Here is an 18,712-nt window from a genome sequence, read left to right on the forward strand (position 1 = left end):
AAAACCTTCTAGTAAGCACTTATTAGCTTTGTGGCACACACATTCTGGAAGTGGCAACCACTGTAATTTCATAAAGCTCTTTTAGTCCATTCATCTAATCATTTTTAACTTAATCCAAAAGGGTCATAGTGTGCTTTCCAAATCATGTTGAAGACATTTTTCCTTTTGAATGCTGAAAGTCTTTGAGGCATGGTTTTCTTCCAGTGCCCTGTCTTTGCATGTCTGATACACTGTCCTGTTGAACATAACATTTATTGTTTGAAGACATTTAACTCAGTCTCAGAACATTAACTGAAACTATGAATGCTAAAAAAACAACACACTTTGCTTTACTTGGTTTATGGATACACTGTGCACTTAAGGAATGAAAAATGTGATTAAACATTACGCAATGTAATTTTAAAATATTTTTCCAAAGTGCCATTATAAAAGTAATGATCTAAAGGATAAAAATAATAGCACCTCATTGCATGTGGCTTTATGAGGAAGAATATCCTCAAGCTCTCCCTCCCTGTTCTGCCTTCCCTACTACAGCATGCAGTGATATGTCAAATTGGTTGGTCACATGCCAGTAGCAGACAAGTTGGACAGTTTTTCTTCTTGCCAACAGCATTGTCAGTAACAAGTGTTAAGATCTTGATATTAATTCAGCAGAACTGCTGAGTGATGTACTGTGAAGTGGTTCATGGAGCCACCCACTGTCTCGCTCAATGAAAGGTCATCCTCCGAGTGTGAAACTATGCTTAGAAAGAGACTGAATGCATACATTCCACTGAGACTAATTTATGCACAATGTGCTTCAAAAAGAGTGGCCCTGCAGTGCAGAAATGAGCAAATAAAGCATTGGAAAAACTTAAGGGTGGTGTCCATACTTAAGTAAATGAATGCCAGCCTTGCAGTAGTACTAAAGTTTGTTGTTTAAATCACAGCTGTAACAGATGAAACTCAAGAGGTGTCAAAGGCACAATTCTAACTAGAGGCATCTTTCAAACAGTCCGTGCACACACGAACAATAGCAACAGTGCCAGGTAGGGCACTCTCTGTGAAAATCAAAGCATCTGCTAACTCCATTTTCTGCAGATCACACATCAGAACAGGACCCTGATTTGTAACTCAATCTTCAGCCTGACAAAAAGGACACCAGTCACAGAATAGTCAGTGTTTCTTAAGTACATTAATTAATGTATTTATTTAGTGAAAGAGTAAAGACTACAAAAACTGTTTCTTGAAAAAAGTGCTTTCCACTTTACTAGTTTTGATTTGAATCTAGCAGATCCTTAAGGGGTCAGATCTTTTACAAGTACATGGAACTCTATCTAGCAACCCACAGACAACTGACTTATCAAGAGGGATGAGGATGAGCAACAAATTATTTAATGGATGCCACCTATTTAATCTCATCTCCAATCTACCATAAATGTTCCATCCTGTTTATTCTTCTATTTTCAATGGATGAAAGCCCACTTGACAAACCAAAGCTACTGATTCTTCCAGGAAAAGACAAACCTTATTAGCCTAAGACAGATATTCATATAACTAAATTAAAGATTCAGAAGACTAGGACTTTCATTTTTTTGTACAAAAACAAAGGCAATCAAATTTGAAACAGGAAAAACAAGAAATTTACAAAGAAGAGCTAGATTTGCCAGAGAAACATTGAATCATAAAGATAAAAATGAAAATAAGATACAAGGCAAGAGTGGGGCCAACCATAATAACTAAATCAGAGTAGGTGCTACACAGGTCATTTCTGAAGGGAAATCATACAGATCAACACAAAGGACCTCACTTGCATTATTACGAAAATCTGAAGAGACAATCTGACCAATAAATTAGAAAAAAATGTAATTGACTTGATGAACCAATGACACTGCAATTACCATAAATTAAACATGTATATCTTTAGATTGTCTTAATTTACAGACACCATATTGATTTTCAGCTTATACAGTACATCTTGTCACTGTTGATATATGTTTTGTAAAGAGCTTAATATGAAAGACAGTATTAAAGACTAAAGATGGACTGATTTTTGGATTACTACATCTTTCTTTGAATGCTCTAACAAAGAGTCATATACTTGCTGCAGAATAATAGCGCTCAAATGTGTGCTACAATACTCTCAGTAAAACATTAAATGACTAAGTCTTCCTCAGAAGTGCTACAGGAACAAATCCACTGAGGCCTTTGTACAATGATTTTCAGTATAGATAGATTTTTGTTTAGCTGATCCAGATAGTCACAAAGTAATAATGCAAGAGGACCTTTTTCTAGAATGTTAGATGTTTTTCTTATGAGCAAGATACTGTGTGACAGTAGGAAAGCAACTGATAAGGTCCTTCTTTACAGCACCCTTTTCATTCACATATTTGAAAATAGTTTCCCAAGTACATTACAAGATAATGTATATATTCCAAGCAAACGTCCCAACAGAAAGTAGTTTCTTTCAAGAAGGATGTTATTTTTTCTGCTCTATGTACCAGAAACATTATAGGGCAAAGCAGTTTGTTAATGGTTTATGTCAGAACATATCAGTGGTTCCATTCATTGGTAATCTCTGTACACTGTAAATCTCACAGTAAATCTACTTAGCCTATCTCTTAAAGGAACAGCATTTTATACTCAAGAAAGCAGAGTCATCACAAAAGGGCAAGATGAAAGTAATGTGATGAATAGCATTCAATGCAATTATGAGACTGAATAGCTAATTGGCAAGATCTAAATCAAGAAAAATATCAATTGTTCCACAAAAATACAGACATTGCAAGTTTTTAATAATCCTTGTTATTATACAAAAAATTCCTAAAAGGACAATAATGGAAGTTGTTTTTCTAGAAAGAAGACTAGAGTTGGGGTTTCAAGAAGATTCAGATATTAAGATACACAAATATTTGTTTTTGTTAATTCAGTCTGTTTTGTGATAATTTCAGATCTGTTGCAATGTCAAACTCTTCTTGCTCTTGTTCAAGTCACTTTACACCCAGGGCCAAAAATGAAAGCCAAAAATTAAACCCAAATGTGAAGTCAGGAAACAAACAAAAATTATTGCTTTAGGTTCCTCGATCCAAAGTGTGTACAAACTATTGAGAGTACTTCCATTTTTTATGACAGCTCCCAAGCAAAATGCTCACTAAACCCTTAGAAAAACTGTGAATAAAATAATGACATAATGATAACACAACAAAAATAATCATAATATCATATCCAGAAACAAACCAATTCATGAAGACCTGAAAAGAGTTCTTAACCATAGGTTCTGATCCCGAGTACATTTTAGACTGTCTTACCACTGACAGATAAATACAGTACAAAATTTTAAATCGACTTAATCCCTACACAGTGCAGACTGAGAAACAGTGTATTGTTTGGATAGTGACTAACCCCTCATTGCCTTGGAATATAACTGTAATCTGCTCCAAACACTAATTATTTTAGGAAACCTAAGTAGTATTGTTCTATAAAAACTGATATACTTTTAAGATTATTCCTTATCCAGTAGTGCTGCTAAATAGAACCTTCTCTCCATTTAAACAATGGGCAAAAATGGGAAACTGAGAATAAGTTGTATCCTTGTCTATATTTCTTTTCTTGCCCAATTTCACTTTTACCCTTGACTTCAATTTTACCTCTGTCTGGTTGTACTGGCTTTAATTGCTCGCTCATTTTTAACCATGATTTTAGCTAGTAATTTATGCTATTGTACATTCTGTTTACTCATTCACCTCCCCAATTTGATCTCATCTTACCTCAGATTTCATGGCTTCTTTAAACAGTATTAAAGGAGGCTTATGATGTTGCTTTTGTTTAGTTATTAGTAATGATGCTTTTATATTCACCTGAATTTGAAACGAAGTAGAAGACTGTCAGACCATTTACTCCTAAGGCACATATCATCAGATGTCTCATTTTCTTTTGTACTGATTTAGCTAAACAGTCTTGTGTATTATGGACAGCGTCACAAAGAAGGAATAAGAAAATGTAAGCAAATTTATAATATACACTTATCTATGATAGGTTAATTAATTTCATACCAAGATATTTTATGACATTATTAAATTTAGGTAATCAATGTATATATCATAAACATGTTATAGTTGGCAAATTGAGAATAATGAACACAAAAAGTTGGATAAAACATTTTGATATTTTTGCTTTAGAATTTGCACAAACATTTTTACAGATGCTTACTTGTCTTTATGGTCTTTAAAGGCATTTACATTTTGTGACAAATTTTGTAGGCAATGTTACCAAATTCACAGACCATTGGCATAAAAATAATTTTGTATCATTTCTGCACAATGTGGTATGAAACATATGGTTATATAATGTAGTAGGCAGGTGGATCATATGCTTTCTGGGAGATAACTAAGTTAGAAAAAAGAAACTATAGCACACTGCTCTGTAACAAATATAATTGGCACTGATGAAGACATAAACAGGGAAATGAGCTCCTATTAATGTAAATATCGACCGCCATTTTAATAGAACTAACCAAATTAACAAGAGGTTAATGCATATTGCTTTGGTTTGTCAAGTGTTCTGCACTTGTCATGTCAACCATCTTCATCTTTCTGTAGATAACAATGAAAGTAAATGGTTTAAAATATAGCCTGCATCAATTTTTTGCAAATCAGTCGCAGAGAATCTTCACATTACTTTTTCAAAGGCAGCTAAGCTAAGTAAAATGAAATGATACCTAATATCTTGACCAAATGCCAGCCATTTATATTTGGAAAGACCATTTCATTTAAAACTATGTATGTAACAAAGATCATGTTAAATCATTTTTTTACTTTATACTTGTAGCATTTACATTCTAATGGAAAGACGATTTAATTTAATATTACGTGTGTAACAAACAGCATATTAAATCATTGTTTATTTTATACTTGCAGCATTTACCTGTATACTGTACTTAAGAGTTACCCACTATTGTCGAGGAAAGCATAAAAATAGATTATTTTACACAGTCTGAAAATACTGTTGCAGTGATTTCTAAAATATTTTTCTTTTAGGTGGTACTGTAAAAGACACCTTTAGGTGAGACTTCTCTAAATATGCAGTATAAAATGTTTCAATACTGACATGCTCACCCACTCATATTCTAACACACTTATTCAGTTTTGGATCACAGCAAGCCAATGATTACCCTGCCAGCAGTGGGATAATATACAGTCACCAATGAACACACATGCACTGTGGGGGAAAAAATGTGGTACACAAACAATGGAATACTGTAGATGTCATGTACTTCGGAGCCACCATAATGATGTCCTTGAAGCTTTGCTCACAGTACAGCCACATTGACTAATATACAAAAAATTATAGCAGCTGCCTTGGAGTACACCTTAATCAATAAGCCAATTTATTATTCATTTAGACAATTTAAACTGAAGTACATATGAAGGCATTTTATAAGGACATTAAAGAATAATACTCTTCAGTCTTGCACTTTCATTCTTGTGCATATTATAAATTGCTCTGTAAGCTGCCTTCAATAAAGGCTTCTGCAAAATATAATAATAATAAAATAATAATAATAATCTACTTGCACAATTACAGGTGCAAAAAGTCAAAATGGTCACATGTACAGAGTACAGTGAAACTCTTAGTTGCATGTCCTGCTGGTAAAGAAGTCCAACTTTTTCTGGCTATATGACTTTCTAACATAAAGAGCAGAAATGTAAGAGCAGGTGATAACACTGTTCCAAATTAGGATTTTTGGACTTAATTAAGGTTAGTAAAATACTCTTAGAAAAATATTGCTGTATTAGCAGTATATCATTTAATACAACATTGTAAATGAAACATTGTTTCATTTAATTATTTGATTGGAAAAATGGTGAAATGCTGCCAAGTTTGGCTGGGCTGGAATTGGCTTTTGCTTCTTCACTGAAAGAGCAAATTTGAAAACTTCTGCAGGCATCCACTGATACTATAGAACAGTACCATAACCTTGGATAGGCTTTTGAAGCCCATGCACTTGACATACATTTATATTTTATTATTGCAGCAATTATGTTTTTAATTATATAGTTAATTCAAGGTGAAATGATAGATACCCCCATCCTGGGGTGTTTCCTGCCTTGCACACTGTGCTGCTTTGAAAAGCTTGGTTCCCCCACAACCATGAACTGGATCAAATGGATTTTGGAATATTGTTATACAGTTCAAGGCAAACTGAAAACCCCTGAGAAATTATGAGCATTGCAGAAATTCATAGTGATCAAAACAAAATGTAATTACTGAAATAATAAATCAATAATTACCTGAGAGCACTTTTGTAAAGCAATTTTGATTAACAAACTGGACAGCAGGTTATTGTAAGTGACCATTCTGTAATGAAGTGGTAATATACTGCAGTTCAAATCTAACAAGAATAATATGTACCTAAGCAAACTGTAAAAACTGAGGGCACTGTGGTACACTATAGGTTGGACAGTTGTCTACTGTATTCACACTTTACACCCTTTAAAAAGTAAATAAACCTTACAGAAGTTGTGTCAATTCACAGTATTCATACGCAAGTGTTAGCCCAAGTGTCAAATGAGTAACAATAAACACAGACACAATTTTTTTTCATTTCTTCACTATTTTTAACCAGTGTTTGACAACAGATATTTTTTGCAATGTGTTTCTCTGCCTTTAACACAATCATAGTTGAGGAGGCAGCACCACAGCACCCAAATGAAAACGATGTCTAAGCCACTTTAGCTTTGTCAGAAGCTTTCTACATATGTGCAGGTATCTGCTGAACTTATTTATTAGCAACCTGAAGGAAAAGGCCCGAAACATTTTTTGTCAGAGGTCATAAAAGCTCACCTCTGACAGAATAAACCAAGAAAAACAATTTACAAGTCTTCCCTTCAGTCCTGGTGAGCAGGAAAATGAGTATTGCTGTTGTTAAAAATATGCTGACTTTGTGCCTCATCTTTTCAGAAGGACTAGAGAAGGTAGTGGCCTTGTCTTAATCACTCACTAAAAATTCCATTAGGGATATTGTATTATTAAGATGGATAAACAGCTCTTATACTTTTATTTTTTCCTGAATAAGTTAGTATACTAACATTGAGAGAGAGAATGTAGGGCAGAGCTTTTCCAGCCATAAATTAACCAGGTGGCCATTTCTGTGTAGTGATGGTGCTTTTTCTCCATTACATTACTACACTTTTGAAGACTATATAAATAAAGGATAACCTACACAGGCACCAATCACAAAGCAGCCTATGTACCCAATTCAGTGAATTTCAAACACATTTTCCATGGCACGAAAATTATATACAGAAATACAAAAACAGATAATACATGTATATTCTAGCAAAATATAATCGAAAAACATTGATAAAAATGTTAATGGTATCTAAAGTGATATACAAGGTGAGAAAAATGTATGTCTGGAGCAAGGTATTACTATAGAGACAAGATAAAATCTGATCTAATGAAAGTAGAGGTGGCAAAATCTACCTGCTGACTGTGTGATTTTCACTAAGACTAAACTCTCCCTGAAGTACCCCACATATATTTCAAAGTATATGCATTATGATCTCACATATATTTCAATATCTGCTTCTAGAGTTAAAATGGAAATTTGGCATGTGAAAGACCTGTATGTTTATGGTCTTGTAGGGTTGGTGATTTTCCAATTTATGATGAAGTCTCTTGTTCCACCCTCAAACATTTCTCATTAAAAAGCTGGGAGTAGTATTTTGTGGGAGGGGGTCTGAGAGAAGCATGTCATTTTTGATTTGAGGGTTTTTTGTTTTTTTTCTTAAAGTAAAATTCATTATTAATTTGTATTGCTGGTTAACATACAGTGCCAAAAATTGCCCATTTGAAATCAACACAATGTTTAACATACATGCATGGCAATTTAAAATTAAACAATATAGAAGGCTAAACTTTGACGGTATATTTTTTCCACACTAATTTGAAAGGAAAATAAATAAAATGTGATGGTATTTTTGTTCACATATAGAAAGAAAACAAACTTTTCAATGTATGTACTAAACAATAATCCTATAAAGACATGCAGTCCATGTGCCAGGTCAAATGAAAACTAAACTATAAAACAGGAAACCAAATTATTGGAAAGGATTATCAGAAACAAACATAAGGCAAAGTTAAAACAAACAAAAAACAAAGTGACTTAAGAATATACCTTAAAGTTCAAGTAGTGAACTCTGCTATCAAGAAAGAAAGTTTATATTATGGTAAAATTGATTAAACAATTTTTCATTAATCTTTTTAATGCATCCTTGTCAAAACACACTTATAAAATTCATAACAACACATGTTTTATAATTTGAGTCCATGTGTAGGTCAGGAAATGTTTCAAATGTTTGTATGAAGTTCTGCCATGTCTTGGCTATTTAACTCTGGTTTAGATTGCAGTTAAAAAGGGACTGTCTCTTACCTCTACAATGTCCGAGTTGGTTCTGCTCTCATGGGGCTCATTGTACTCTGTGTATTTCAGAAGAACTTTGTCCATGTCTGTGCTAGCATACTGAAACAGTTTGTTTGAGCTGTTAAAAATGATCAGGGCTATTTCACAGTCACATAGCACACTGAGTTCATAGGCCTTCTTCATTAAACCAAACTTCCTCTTTGTAAATGTCACCTAAAAAAGACAATAAAAAGGTGCTGAGATGATAAAACATCTGCACATACACTAACATTTGTATTCACAACATTGTAGACAAGCCCACTGACTTGCATATTTTTTTTAAACCTGGGTTTCCCAACTTCAGCAAAATTAAGTTAGTGCAATGATGATAACTGACAATAGATTGGAAAATATGTTGTATTTATTGGCTTAAAGAGAAGTGACACTAATACTGTACATGACAACACACAGACAGAAAACAGTTAAAAATTATGAAAAACCAGCATACTGTAGATACAAAAAATACCTGAGGAAAAAACACATACACACAACCTTAAACACACATACTTTGTACACACTCAAGCACATGTGTGAAGTCTGATTCACCCAGATGTTGTCCTGTTTTTAAAAGAAATTACTTTTTTCTTTTTATATCAAGATACCATTAAATTGACTGATAAAATTGAAGCCACATATATAAAGTTGGCAAGTAAAAAGATAAGGGGAGCATGACTACCACAAAATTCATAATTGATGATCATTGCCCTTGATATTGTTATTATGATTATTAAATTCATAGCACCCTCATTTAAATACTTTGCCAACTGCATTTACTGTATTCTGTACACACACTGAACAGTAGAACTAAAGTTTAGCAGCTTAAAATTATTAATGTTATTCAATACCAGATTAGTTAAAAAAAAAATTTCTGTGAAAACAAAAGTGTTTTTTTATTGTTTAAAATAAAGATATTAAAATAAATGTAACTTGTTTTGTAGTACACCAAATAGAGGAAATTATTCTTTTTTTTTCCCCAAAACATGTTATTTCTGAAAAAGCAGCCATCACCACCACTCACCAATAAAAAAAAATGTAAAAAATGTTTGAAAATGTTAAACCTAGGTTCTGCTGTATTAATAAAACCAAAGTTGCGTGTGTATGCAAAATAAAAGCACAGAATAAAATCTTTCATGACAGTAATAAAAGAATGAAATTACTTATAACAATATTAAAATAGTATTTAGATGGTAATACATTGTCACATGCTGCTGCCATTATGCTGTTTATAAAATGTCCTAAAGTACTGTACATCAACATCAAAATAAAAAAGGTCATCACTGTATAAATGTTTTCAAGTTCTCTATATGCTTACATAGTATTAGCACATTGCCAAGCAATGAACTGTTGCCTTTAAGTCAGATAAGGCAATATTGCAATGGCAAGGATTCAGTACTCTGCCATGCAGTTTTCAGATATAACATAAATATCATAGGATACTCAAACAATCATGAAGCTCAGTATATGACCTAAACTTTGAAGCCTGATCCAATCATTTTAATGACTATGTTCATCACAGTAATCTGTGATCATGCAGACCTAGTGCTTCTCTGAAATCTGCAGCTCTTGAATCTTAAAAGCAGTTGCTTTCCCATTCTTAAGAAAAGTAAGCATCTGCTTTTTAGCATAAATTCTCAATATATTGTAATGGACCATTACTCTCAGGCATGCTTTCATAGTTCTACTTAACCACAAATTTGTTGAGGATTTAGCATAGCATAGTATGCTTTTTTGATGACTATTGAAAACAATTTCCATATTACAGACAGTTCTCTTCAGTTTAGCACTAAAAAAAGTGTCAGGTGATCTAGATTCAACATTACTTACACTTCTCTTTTTCTGGAGGCTGCTGATGCAAACAGAAGAGAGAAAAATCACACTTTTTGAAAGATGATGTTACAGATCAGACTCCTAAAAATGTGTTCAATGTGGTCACCTGCATAGATGTATGACGTGCATCCCTATAATTTGCCAATGCATTTAGACTTAGTGAATGTATCTTGGATTGGCTACAACATTCATTTTCTGTTTAGAGAAGCTTTTAAGTGAGACGGTTTCATAACTAACAGAACAAGAGTAGTAATCACCATTTTTTCCAGTTAGCATATGATGGCAGCTGTAATGTTAACTATGATTAATATATGATTAATTAAACATGCAACAGTTTTGAATCACTTCATTTGCCCATATTAACCTTTTCTTTTCACTGTTGCAGGTGACAGTGGTATGACCCTTTGTGTTTGTATATTTCTGTTTATGAAAAAAAGATAGTTGAAACCAAGTAAAACAATTAGGTAAATTAAAAAACAAATATAATACAGAATGCATTACAGTTTTTCTTCAAAATGTTATGGTAATTATTTACAAACTACAATCTTTCTAAATCAATTATTTTTATAATACTTCATATCTTAAAATACATTAGTAATAGCATTTCAATAATTTCATTGTAGGTCTGCTAACACTTTGTTTCACACAAACTGGGTATTCTCATGTATGCTTCACTATGCAAACTATTTGATTAAACTGATATATGCCTATATGCAAATTAATATCACAGTATTAACATATAGCTGACATGCAAGCAATTTCAAGACAGCCATGTTATGTCTTATTTAAAATTCTTTACGAAAAATAAGAACTCTCTTCCCTAATCACCTTAAAACCCTTTCAACCTGGAACTAACCATAAATCACATCCTCTTAGGGATGCTTCAATTAGGTTTTTTAGGGACAATACCGATTAGTGATATCATGTTACTGGATCAGCCAATTCTCTCTTTAAAAAAAAACTTTTGCTGTAACCTCCTGCACAACCAAATGTGGAGAAGCATTATGCTGTATATTAAATTGTGAACTTGGGGGGTTTTTATAACTAAAATAAATTAAATTACCTGTTAATTTTTTTATTAACAAAATAAAAATTAAATAGATTTGTTGTTTAGTGACCATAAAAAAACTAAAATAAGTATAATTCTCTTAAAATACACACTTCTTTAATTAATAAAATATGTAGAGGAAATACATATCCATAATGCAGATGGCATTAGAACAAAATGAAATGATTACTAGCCTTTCTATTGTTTAATTTCTTCTGTAACGTACTTATCTAAAACAAATCTTAGTTTAGAAAAAGGTAGTTTTCATTATTCATCTAATATATATATATATATATATATATATATATATACACACATACATACAACAACAACATTTATTTATATAGCACATTTTCATACAAAAAGTAGCTCAAAGTGCTTTACATAATGAAGAAAAGAAAAATAACAGACAAAATACAAAATTAAAATAAGACAACATTAGTTAACATTGAAAAGGAGTAAGGTCCGATGGCCAGGGTGGACAGAAAAAACAAAAAAAAAACTCCAGAAGGCTGGAGAAAAAAAATAAAATCTGTAGGGGTTCCAGGCCACGAGACCGCCCAGTCCCCTCTGGGCATTCTACCTAACATAAATGAAATAGTCCTCTTTGTAGTTAGGGTTCTCACAGAGTCACTTGATGCTGATGGTCATACAGACTTCTGGCTTTACACATACATATATACATATACATATACACATACATACATATACATATATATACACATACATACATATACATATATATACACATACATACATATACACATATATATATATATATATATATATATATATATATATATATATACATATACATATATCACAAACTGATTCAATGAACTGATACTGCCAGTTAACCACTGCTTAAATGTAAATATACATGCACTTGTAGGTTTTAATCATTAGTTGCACTACTCTTTTTTTTGCTGTTAAAATATACATTTACTACAGCATATTTAAAAAGGTTTTGTTTTGTTTTTCAGACAGACAATCCCAATTCTTGAAATGTAATTATAAATATGCATTACCATTTTAATTATGCAGTAATTGTTTCTTACCAAAACACATACTGTGACAGACACAAACATATAATAAACACACTATTAAAGCTAAACGCACACTATAAAAACACACTAAAAAGCTTTAGAAAAGCTGCAATTCTATCAAAAGTGCATACGATGCTTATCAGGAAGATACAAGGCTAAAATGCTTAACAAGTTTACAAGTAAAATAGACACATGTTTCTGTTAGGCTAACAAGTCTATTGTTTACTAAGCAGCAATCAGAAGTTATTCTTTAACTCTTCTTTTTCTAATTGAAAATGTCAGCTAGTGTATATAACTCAAAGTCACTATTCAAACTCCAACAAGCAGTGTCTGTTTTAATTAAAGGGCAAAATAAACAGCTCTGAATTAATTAAAGTAGCTTTTCTTGCCATTTGTGTAATTGTACAGGAAGACTCCTCTGATTCTTTTATTCTCAGTTTATTACTGAACTTTCCTTATTGTAGTGGCTATTTTTTCCAGAGTAAGGAAACATGTCTTTCTTGTTTGTTTACTTGTAGTGGCTGTCGTCGACAAAGGTATGACAACCCAACAATGACCCCCACCTTACCAAGCCCATAACATTCCTCGTTATTTTACACAGCCTATGGAGCAAAATGCACGCTGAGTGGGAGCGTAGTGGAACAAGCTCATATGAAAATACCTTGAAATTAAATAAATCTGAATTGAACCGATTACACTGCACTGTATTTTTAATAAGCCTTTTTTTTTTTTGAAAGAGTCAAGCAACTTTGTTTTACACAAGCATGATCAAAAACGAAATGAAAAAAGCAGAGTGTAAGATAAAGCAGATTGTAGCCCAAAACATGCCGAGAGGAACAGATCGGCTGATTAAAACTTTAAAACTTGAGCTCATATGTATGTCAAGAAATTAAAAACTTCAGAGCAACTAAAGAAAGAAAAAAGTTATATTTGTTATTAATTTTTTATATTTATATATTGTGGGATATGGCCGGCCATTCATCCCGGCCAATACCCCCAGGCCGCTAGATGGAGCCCTCCTTGCAACGTGGAGATGCCCCGAATTCCAGCAGGGCATCATGGACTATGGAGTTTTAATACACAGTCCTGCTGGATAACGTCGGGGTCGCCAGGGGACGCTGCAGGGAGACACAGAGACGTTTATTCTCCATACAGCCCGGAAGTAAATCCCAGTCACATGGTTGGAAGAAATAAAGTGCTTCCAGGCTGATGAAAAAAAGGAGAAGTTTTTACCTAACCCAGAAGTGATAGAAGTCACATGGACTGAGGGACAGAAACACTTCCGGGTCACGGACTATAAAGGACTCTGGGAAATTCCAGATGGACGAGCTGAGTTGGGAGGCAGGGTGGCTAAGTGTCTGGGAGTGGAGGATTGAATATTGTTTATTGGTTATTGTGGACTTATTGAGTACTGTGGAGAGGAGGGTGCTTTGTGCACTTATTTATAATAATAAATATTATTATTGGACTTTTATCTGGTGTCTGACGTCTGGTCTGAGGGTTCAAGGGAGCGAGAGCATCCTAATCTGTCACAATAAATAAAATAATAAATGGTCGGAAAAAAAAAACAGAAGATTGCACAGAGGAGCAACATAAAAAAACACCTGTAGTGAACCCTAACAAATGATGAATTGGGGTTTTTTCACACTGGCTGTTTGTCCTCTGCGAGACTTGGGTACAAATGAGATGCGACCTTCTAGGGACTGTCTGTTTTTATGGTGTCCAGACTGGAAAAGGTGGAGCCTGTATTATGCACTGTGGCAGGATTAAGCATCTTTCCTTGAGCATCTTTGTGAAACTGTCAAGTCAAGTGGTTTTATTGTCATATCATCCACACACAATATTGCAGCATATAGTGGTATGATATAACATTCACCAGGACCGTAGTGCAACATATACTTAAACACAGAACAACTGCAAGACAGGTAATTAGCTATACCATAAATAGATAAATACATAAAATTTGAAACAGAACATAAATAATAAAAACAACTAATAATAAAAAACAAAAGAAGTAACAAATGTATTGCATTTAAATAAGCTACTAGGCACAGATCTGAGAGCAGGGGGCAAAACGAGCTCAGAGTCCGGACAGCCAAGAGGTAAAAACTGCAGAATGTGGGCGAACTTGTTCAGATGCTATAGTACCTTCTACCAGATGGAAGTGAGACAAACAGACCTTGGGAGAGGTAGGAGTGGTCCTCCACAATGCTATAGACTTTGCACATGCATTGCTTTATAAGAAAGTTTTTAATTGGAGAGCAGAAAGGTCCCAGTGATCTTTGGGTTAGACAAAGGCACTGCAGTTTCCAAAACAGTAATAAAGTTGGTTAGGACACTTTCAACAATGTCCCTGTAGAATCTGATGTGAATTGTGAAGGAAGGCTTACCTTCTTCAGCCACTGAGGGAAGTGAAGCTGCTGCTGTGCCTTCATGGCAATGAGGGTGGTGTTAAGTGACAAAGTAAGGTGAGCTACCAGGTGCACACCAAGAGATTTGGTACTCTTGACAAGATACAAAACCAGAACCCTCAATGGACAATGGGATGTGGACAGCATTGGCCTTCCTTTAGTCAACAATCATCCTTTTCATCTTGTTCACATTAAGACTAGACTGTTGCACTTGCACCAGTCTGCCAATCATTGCATCTCTATTCTGTAATAAGCTGACTTATTCACAGACTGATGGTGTTAGAGCTGTACATAGCCATACAATCAAGAGCCAAATGACTGAATAGAAGTGGGCTGCATACACAGCCCTGGGGGGTCACCAGTGTTCAGCACGATGAGGCTGATGATGATGTTCAGCATTAGTTGTGATGGTGATTCCAACGCAGACTATTTGGGGTCTCTCTCTGTCAGGAAGTCCAGGCTCCAGCAGTTGTATCGGGAAATGTTATACCCTAGCAGATTCAACTTCTTTAAGAGATTCTGAGAGATGATGGTGTTGCTGAACTATAGTCAATTAAAATCTTTCTAGCATAAATGCCTATTTTGACTAGATGGTACAGAGCCTGGTGAAGAGCAGGTGATATGGCATCTTCAGTGGAACAGTTTGGGCGATAGTCAAACTGGAGAAGATCATATGTGATGTGGGAAGAGTGGCTCTTTTTGGGTGAAAGAGAAGAGACAGCTAATGTCAGTGTCACCTCTCGTCCTGGAGTGGTACTGCTTACCTCAACAGTTTGGAATGTGATCTCCAGACACACATACATGACTTTATATAAATGTTAAATTAACAAACAACAACATCCCAAACATCTGGCTTGAGCTACTGCTGTCAATAACAGGCTTGAAAGTGACAGTAAGATGATTAGTACGACAGGTTTGGATTTAAAGGCATCAACACTGGAACACAGTAGGTCCAGCTTGTTGTATCCAAAAAAGGAACACATTAAAGTGTGTTCCTTCCAAACTTCCCTGGTTGAAGTCACCAGTATTCAGAAAGACTCACTGTCAGGGTAGGTTTATATTTCACACTACGCTAGCTGTATATTGTTTATATTTGCATGCATACTTTACATAAATCTGGAAGATTCCAGCAGGTTGCAGTGTGAGATATGATCACGGTGAGAAAACGTTCGGCTTCGCTGTGTTGTAAATTGCCTGAAACATCCATTAAATTCTGAGGACACCTTGCAACAATACTTATGAAAATGATGGATGTTTAATGATTATATCCATCAATCCAGGGATGCGTCCATTCCAGCAAGAATCAGGAGCGAGGCAGAAACAATCCCTGGATGGGGCATCAGCTCATCACAAGGTGAATACAAGGACACACTAGCATCATTTTAGCATCACCAAATACCCAAACATTCCTAGCTTTGGAAGGAAACTTTTCCAGGAAACCCTGTCTGGAAACCCACCAGGAAAACATCCAAACTCCAGGCAGGGAACACCAGGGATGTGATTCCCTGCGAGGCAGCAGTGCTACTGCTCCACCACCATGCCACCACCCCCATGTGTAATTATTAACAGTACAGTGGAACCTCGGTTCACGACCATAATTCGTCCCAAAACTCTGGTCGTAAACCGATTTGGTCGTGAACCGAAGCAATTTCCCCCATAGGATTGTATGTAAATACAATTAATCCGTTTCAGACCATACAAACTGTATGTAAATATATATATTTGTTAAGTTTTTAAGCACAAATATAGTTAATTAAACCATAGAATGCACTGCGCAATAGTAAACTAAATGTAAAAAAAACATTGAATAACACTGAGAAAACCTTCAACAACAGAGAAAACTAACATTGCAAGAGTTCACGCTATACTGTAGCCTTATGACCCGATTGCTGTAAACACTCTTTTTAAATGAGTTTTAAGCGCAGGGGAAAAAAAGGAACGTTTGAACAAATCCGAACTTTATTTAAAAGCCAACCATAAGCAACCAAGAAAGTAACATTGCAGGAGTTCACGCTAATAGCCTTACAATCTGATCGCTGTGTAAACTTTTTTTTAAATGAGTTTTAAGCACAGGGAAAAAAATGAACATTTGAAAAATCTGAAATTTAATAAACAACCAAGAAAAGTAACATTGCAACAATTCACACTACGAACTGAAAAATGAACATTTGAAAAATCCGTAATACAAAAACTAACCATAAACCACCAAGAAAACTCACCTTGCATGAGTCGAGTTCTGACATGAAGGAAATGAGGAGGAACTGAGTGGAGAGTGAGTGGTTACAGTTTTGAGGGAGAGTCCGGCTCCGCGATGGAGGGATGTTCTCCTTCAGGTGTTTTCTCTGTGATTTCTTGGGTTTCTGGTGTTTTTAGCTGTTTAGCTGGTGGATCAGAATTCACAAAATAGTGGTCTAATGTGACTTGCCTTTTCCTACGCATTAAAATTTTTCAGACCATATCGTTAACCAAATTTGGAGGGTGTGCTGGTGCATTGTCCATCAGAAGAAGGCATTTTTTAGGCAGGTTATTCTCTTCGAGATATCGCTTCACGGCGGGCACAAAAGCCTCGTGCAGCCATTCCAAAAACAAGGTCCTTGTGACCCACCCCTTCGTGTTTGCCCTCCACATCACAGGCAGTCTGGCTTTGTTTACATTGTGCTGCTTGAAAGCACGAGAGTTCTCAAATTGGTAAACAAGTAGCGGCTTGATTTTTACGTCGCCACTAGCGTTAGCACACAGCAAAACGGTTAACCTGTCCTTCATTGGTTTATGGCCGGGCATAGCCTTCTCTTCCTGGGTAATGTAGGTCCTCTTCGGCATCCTCTTCCAGAACAATCCGGTCTCGTCGCAGTTGAAGACTTGTTGTGGGATGTAGCCTATGTCCTCCACTAATTTTTTGAAATTTTTCACGAATTCTTTCGCAGCTTCAGCGTCGGAACTAGCAACCTCTCCATGCCTTACCACACTATGAATGCCACTTCTCTTGCAAAACTTTTTAAACCATCCTCTACTGGCTTTAAATTCCTCACTTTCGCCACTCGTAGAAGGATAGTTTTGCAGCAAATCGCCATGAATCTTCCTGGCTTTCTCGCATAACATCGCCTCACTTACGCTATCCCCTGCAAGTTGCTTCTCGTTCAGCCACACTAGCAACAGTTTTTCCACCTCTTCCAGCACTTGAGGCCTCTGCCTGGTTAACGCTGTAACTCCTTTTGCAACATCAGCTGCTTTAATAGATTCTTTCTGCTTTAGAATAGTCGAAATCGTAGATTTTGACTTCTTGTACTCGACGGCAAGATCAGTAACTCAAACGCCACACTCATACTTTTCAATAATTTCTTTCTTTACTTCGATTTCAATTTTCTGCAAAACTTTCTTCTCACCACTCTTTACTTGCTTAGAAGCCATGGTTAACTGCAAAAGCACACGAAATACTGTAGAGCACAAAGAGTTCACAGGTAAAGCACGCATGTCTGACTGAGAACCATGAACAGGGAGAGGCTGAACACGTGCTTAAATACAGTAATCAGTGCGTACAAACCGGAAGGGAAATGAAATAGAGCACAAAGAGTTCACAGCGAAAGCACGATCGCACGTCTGACCGAAAACAATGCAACACGTGTGGAAATCATCTGCACGCATAAACCGAAATGGAAACTGGCTTGTTCGTATACCAAGTGTGTGGCCGTGAACCGAGGCAAAAGTTTGGCGAACTTTTTGGTCGTAAACTGATTTGTACATGTACCGAGACGTTCGTGAACCGAGGTTCCACTGTATTCATTATTTAAATGAAGGTAACAAGTTATATGCAAAATGTAATGTACATACTTATGCATTTCATCATGAAAGTTACATCAAATATACATTTAAGGATTCTAAATGTGCGGAATTGCTGCTTGCCGCTGCTGTCAGTTCAGAAGGAAGCCCCAGAAGCAGA

The 18,712-nt window shown here is 35.2% G+C and overlaps 1 protein-coding gene across 15 annotated transcripts in view; it reads right to left on the minus strand.

Moving 5' to 3' along the window:
• Positions 1 to 18,712, minus strand: part of mef2aa (myocyte enhancer factor 2aa) — a 521,886-nt gene that overhangs the window by 187,996 nt on the left and 315,178 nt on the right. For 14 of the 15 annotated variants that reach the window (XM_051920742.1, XM_051920752.1, XM_051920750.1 and 11 more), the window contains one exon: positions 8,414 to 8,617. The exons of the other annotated variant lie outside the window; for it this stretch is intronic. In XM_051920742.1, the coding sequence (XP_051776702.1) occupies positions 8,414 to 8,617 (204 nt within the window). The remainder of the gene's footprint in view (positions 1 to 8,413; positions 8,618 to 18,712) is intronic. 15 annotated transcript variants of the gene reach the window in all.

Source organism: Erpetoichthys calabaricus, chromosome 17, assembly GCF_900747795.2.
Source record: "Erpetoichthys calabaricus chromosome 17, fErpCal1.3, whole genome shotgun sequence".
Classification (NCBI taxonomy): domain Eukaryota; kingdom Metazoa; phylum Chordata; class Cladistia; order Polypteriformes; family Polypteridae; genus Erpetoichthys; species Erpetoichthys calabaricus.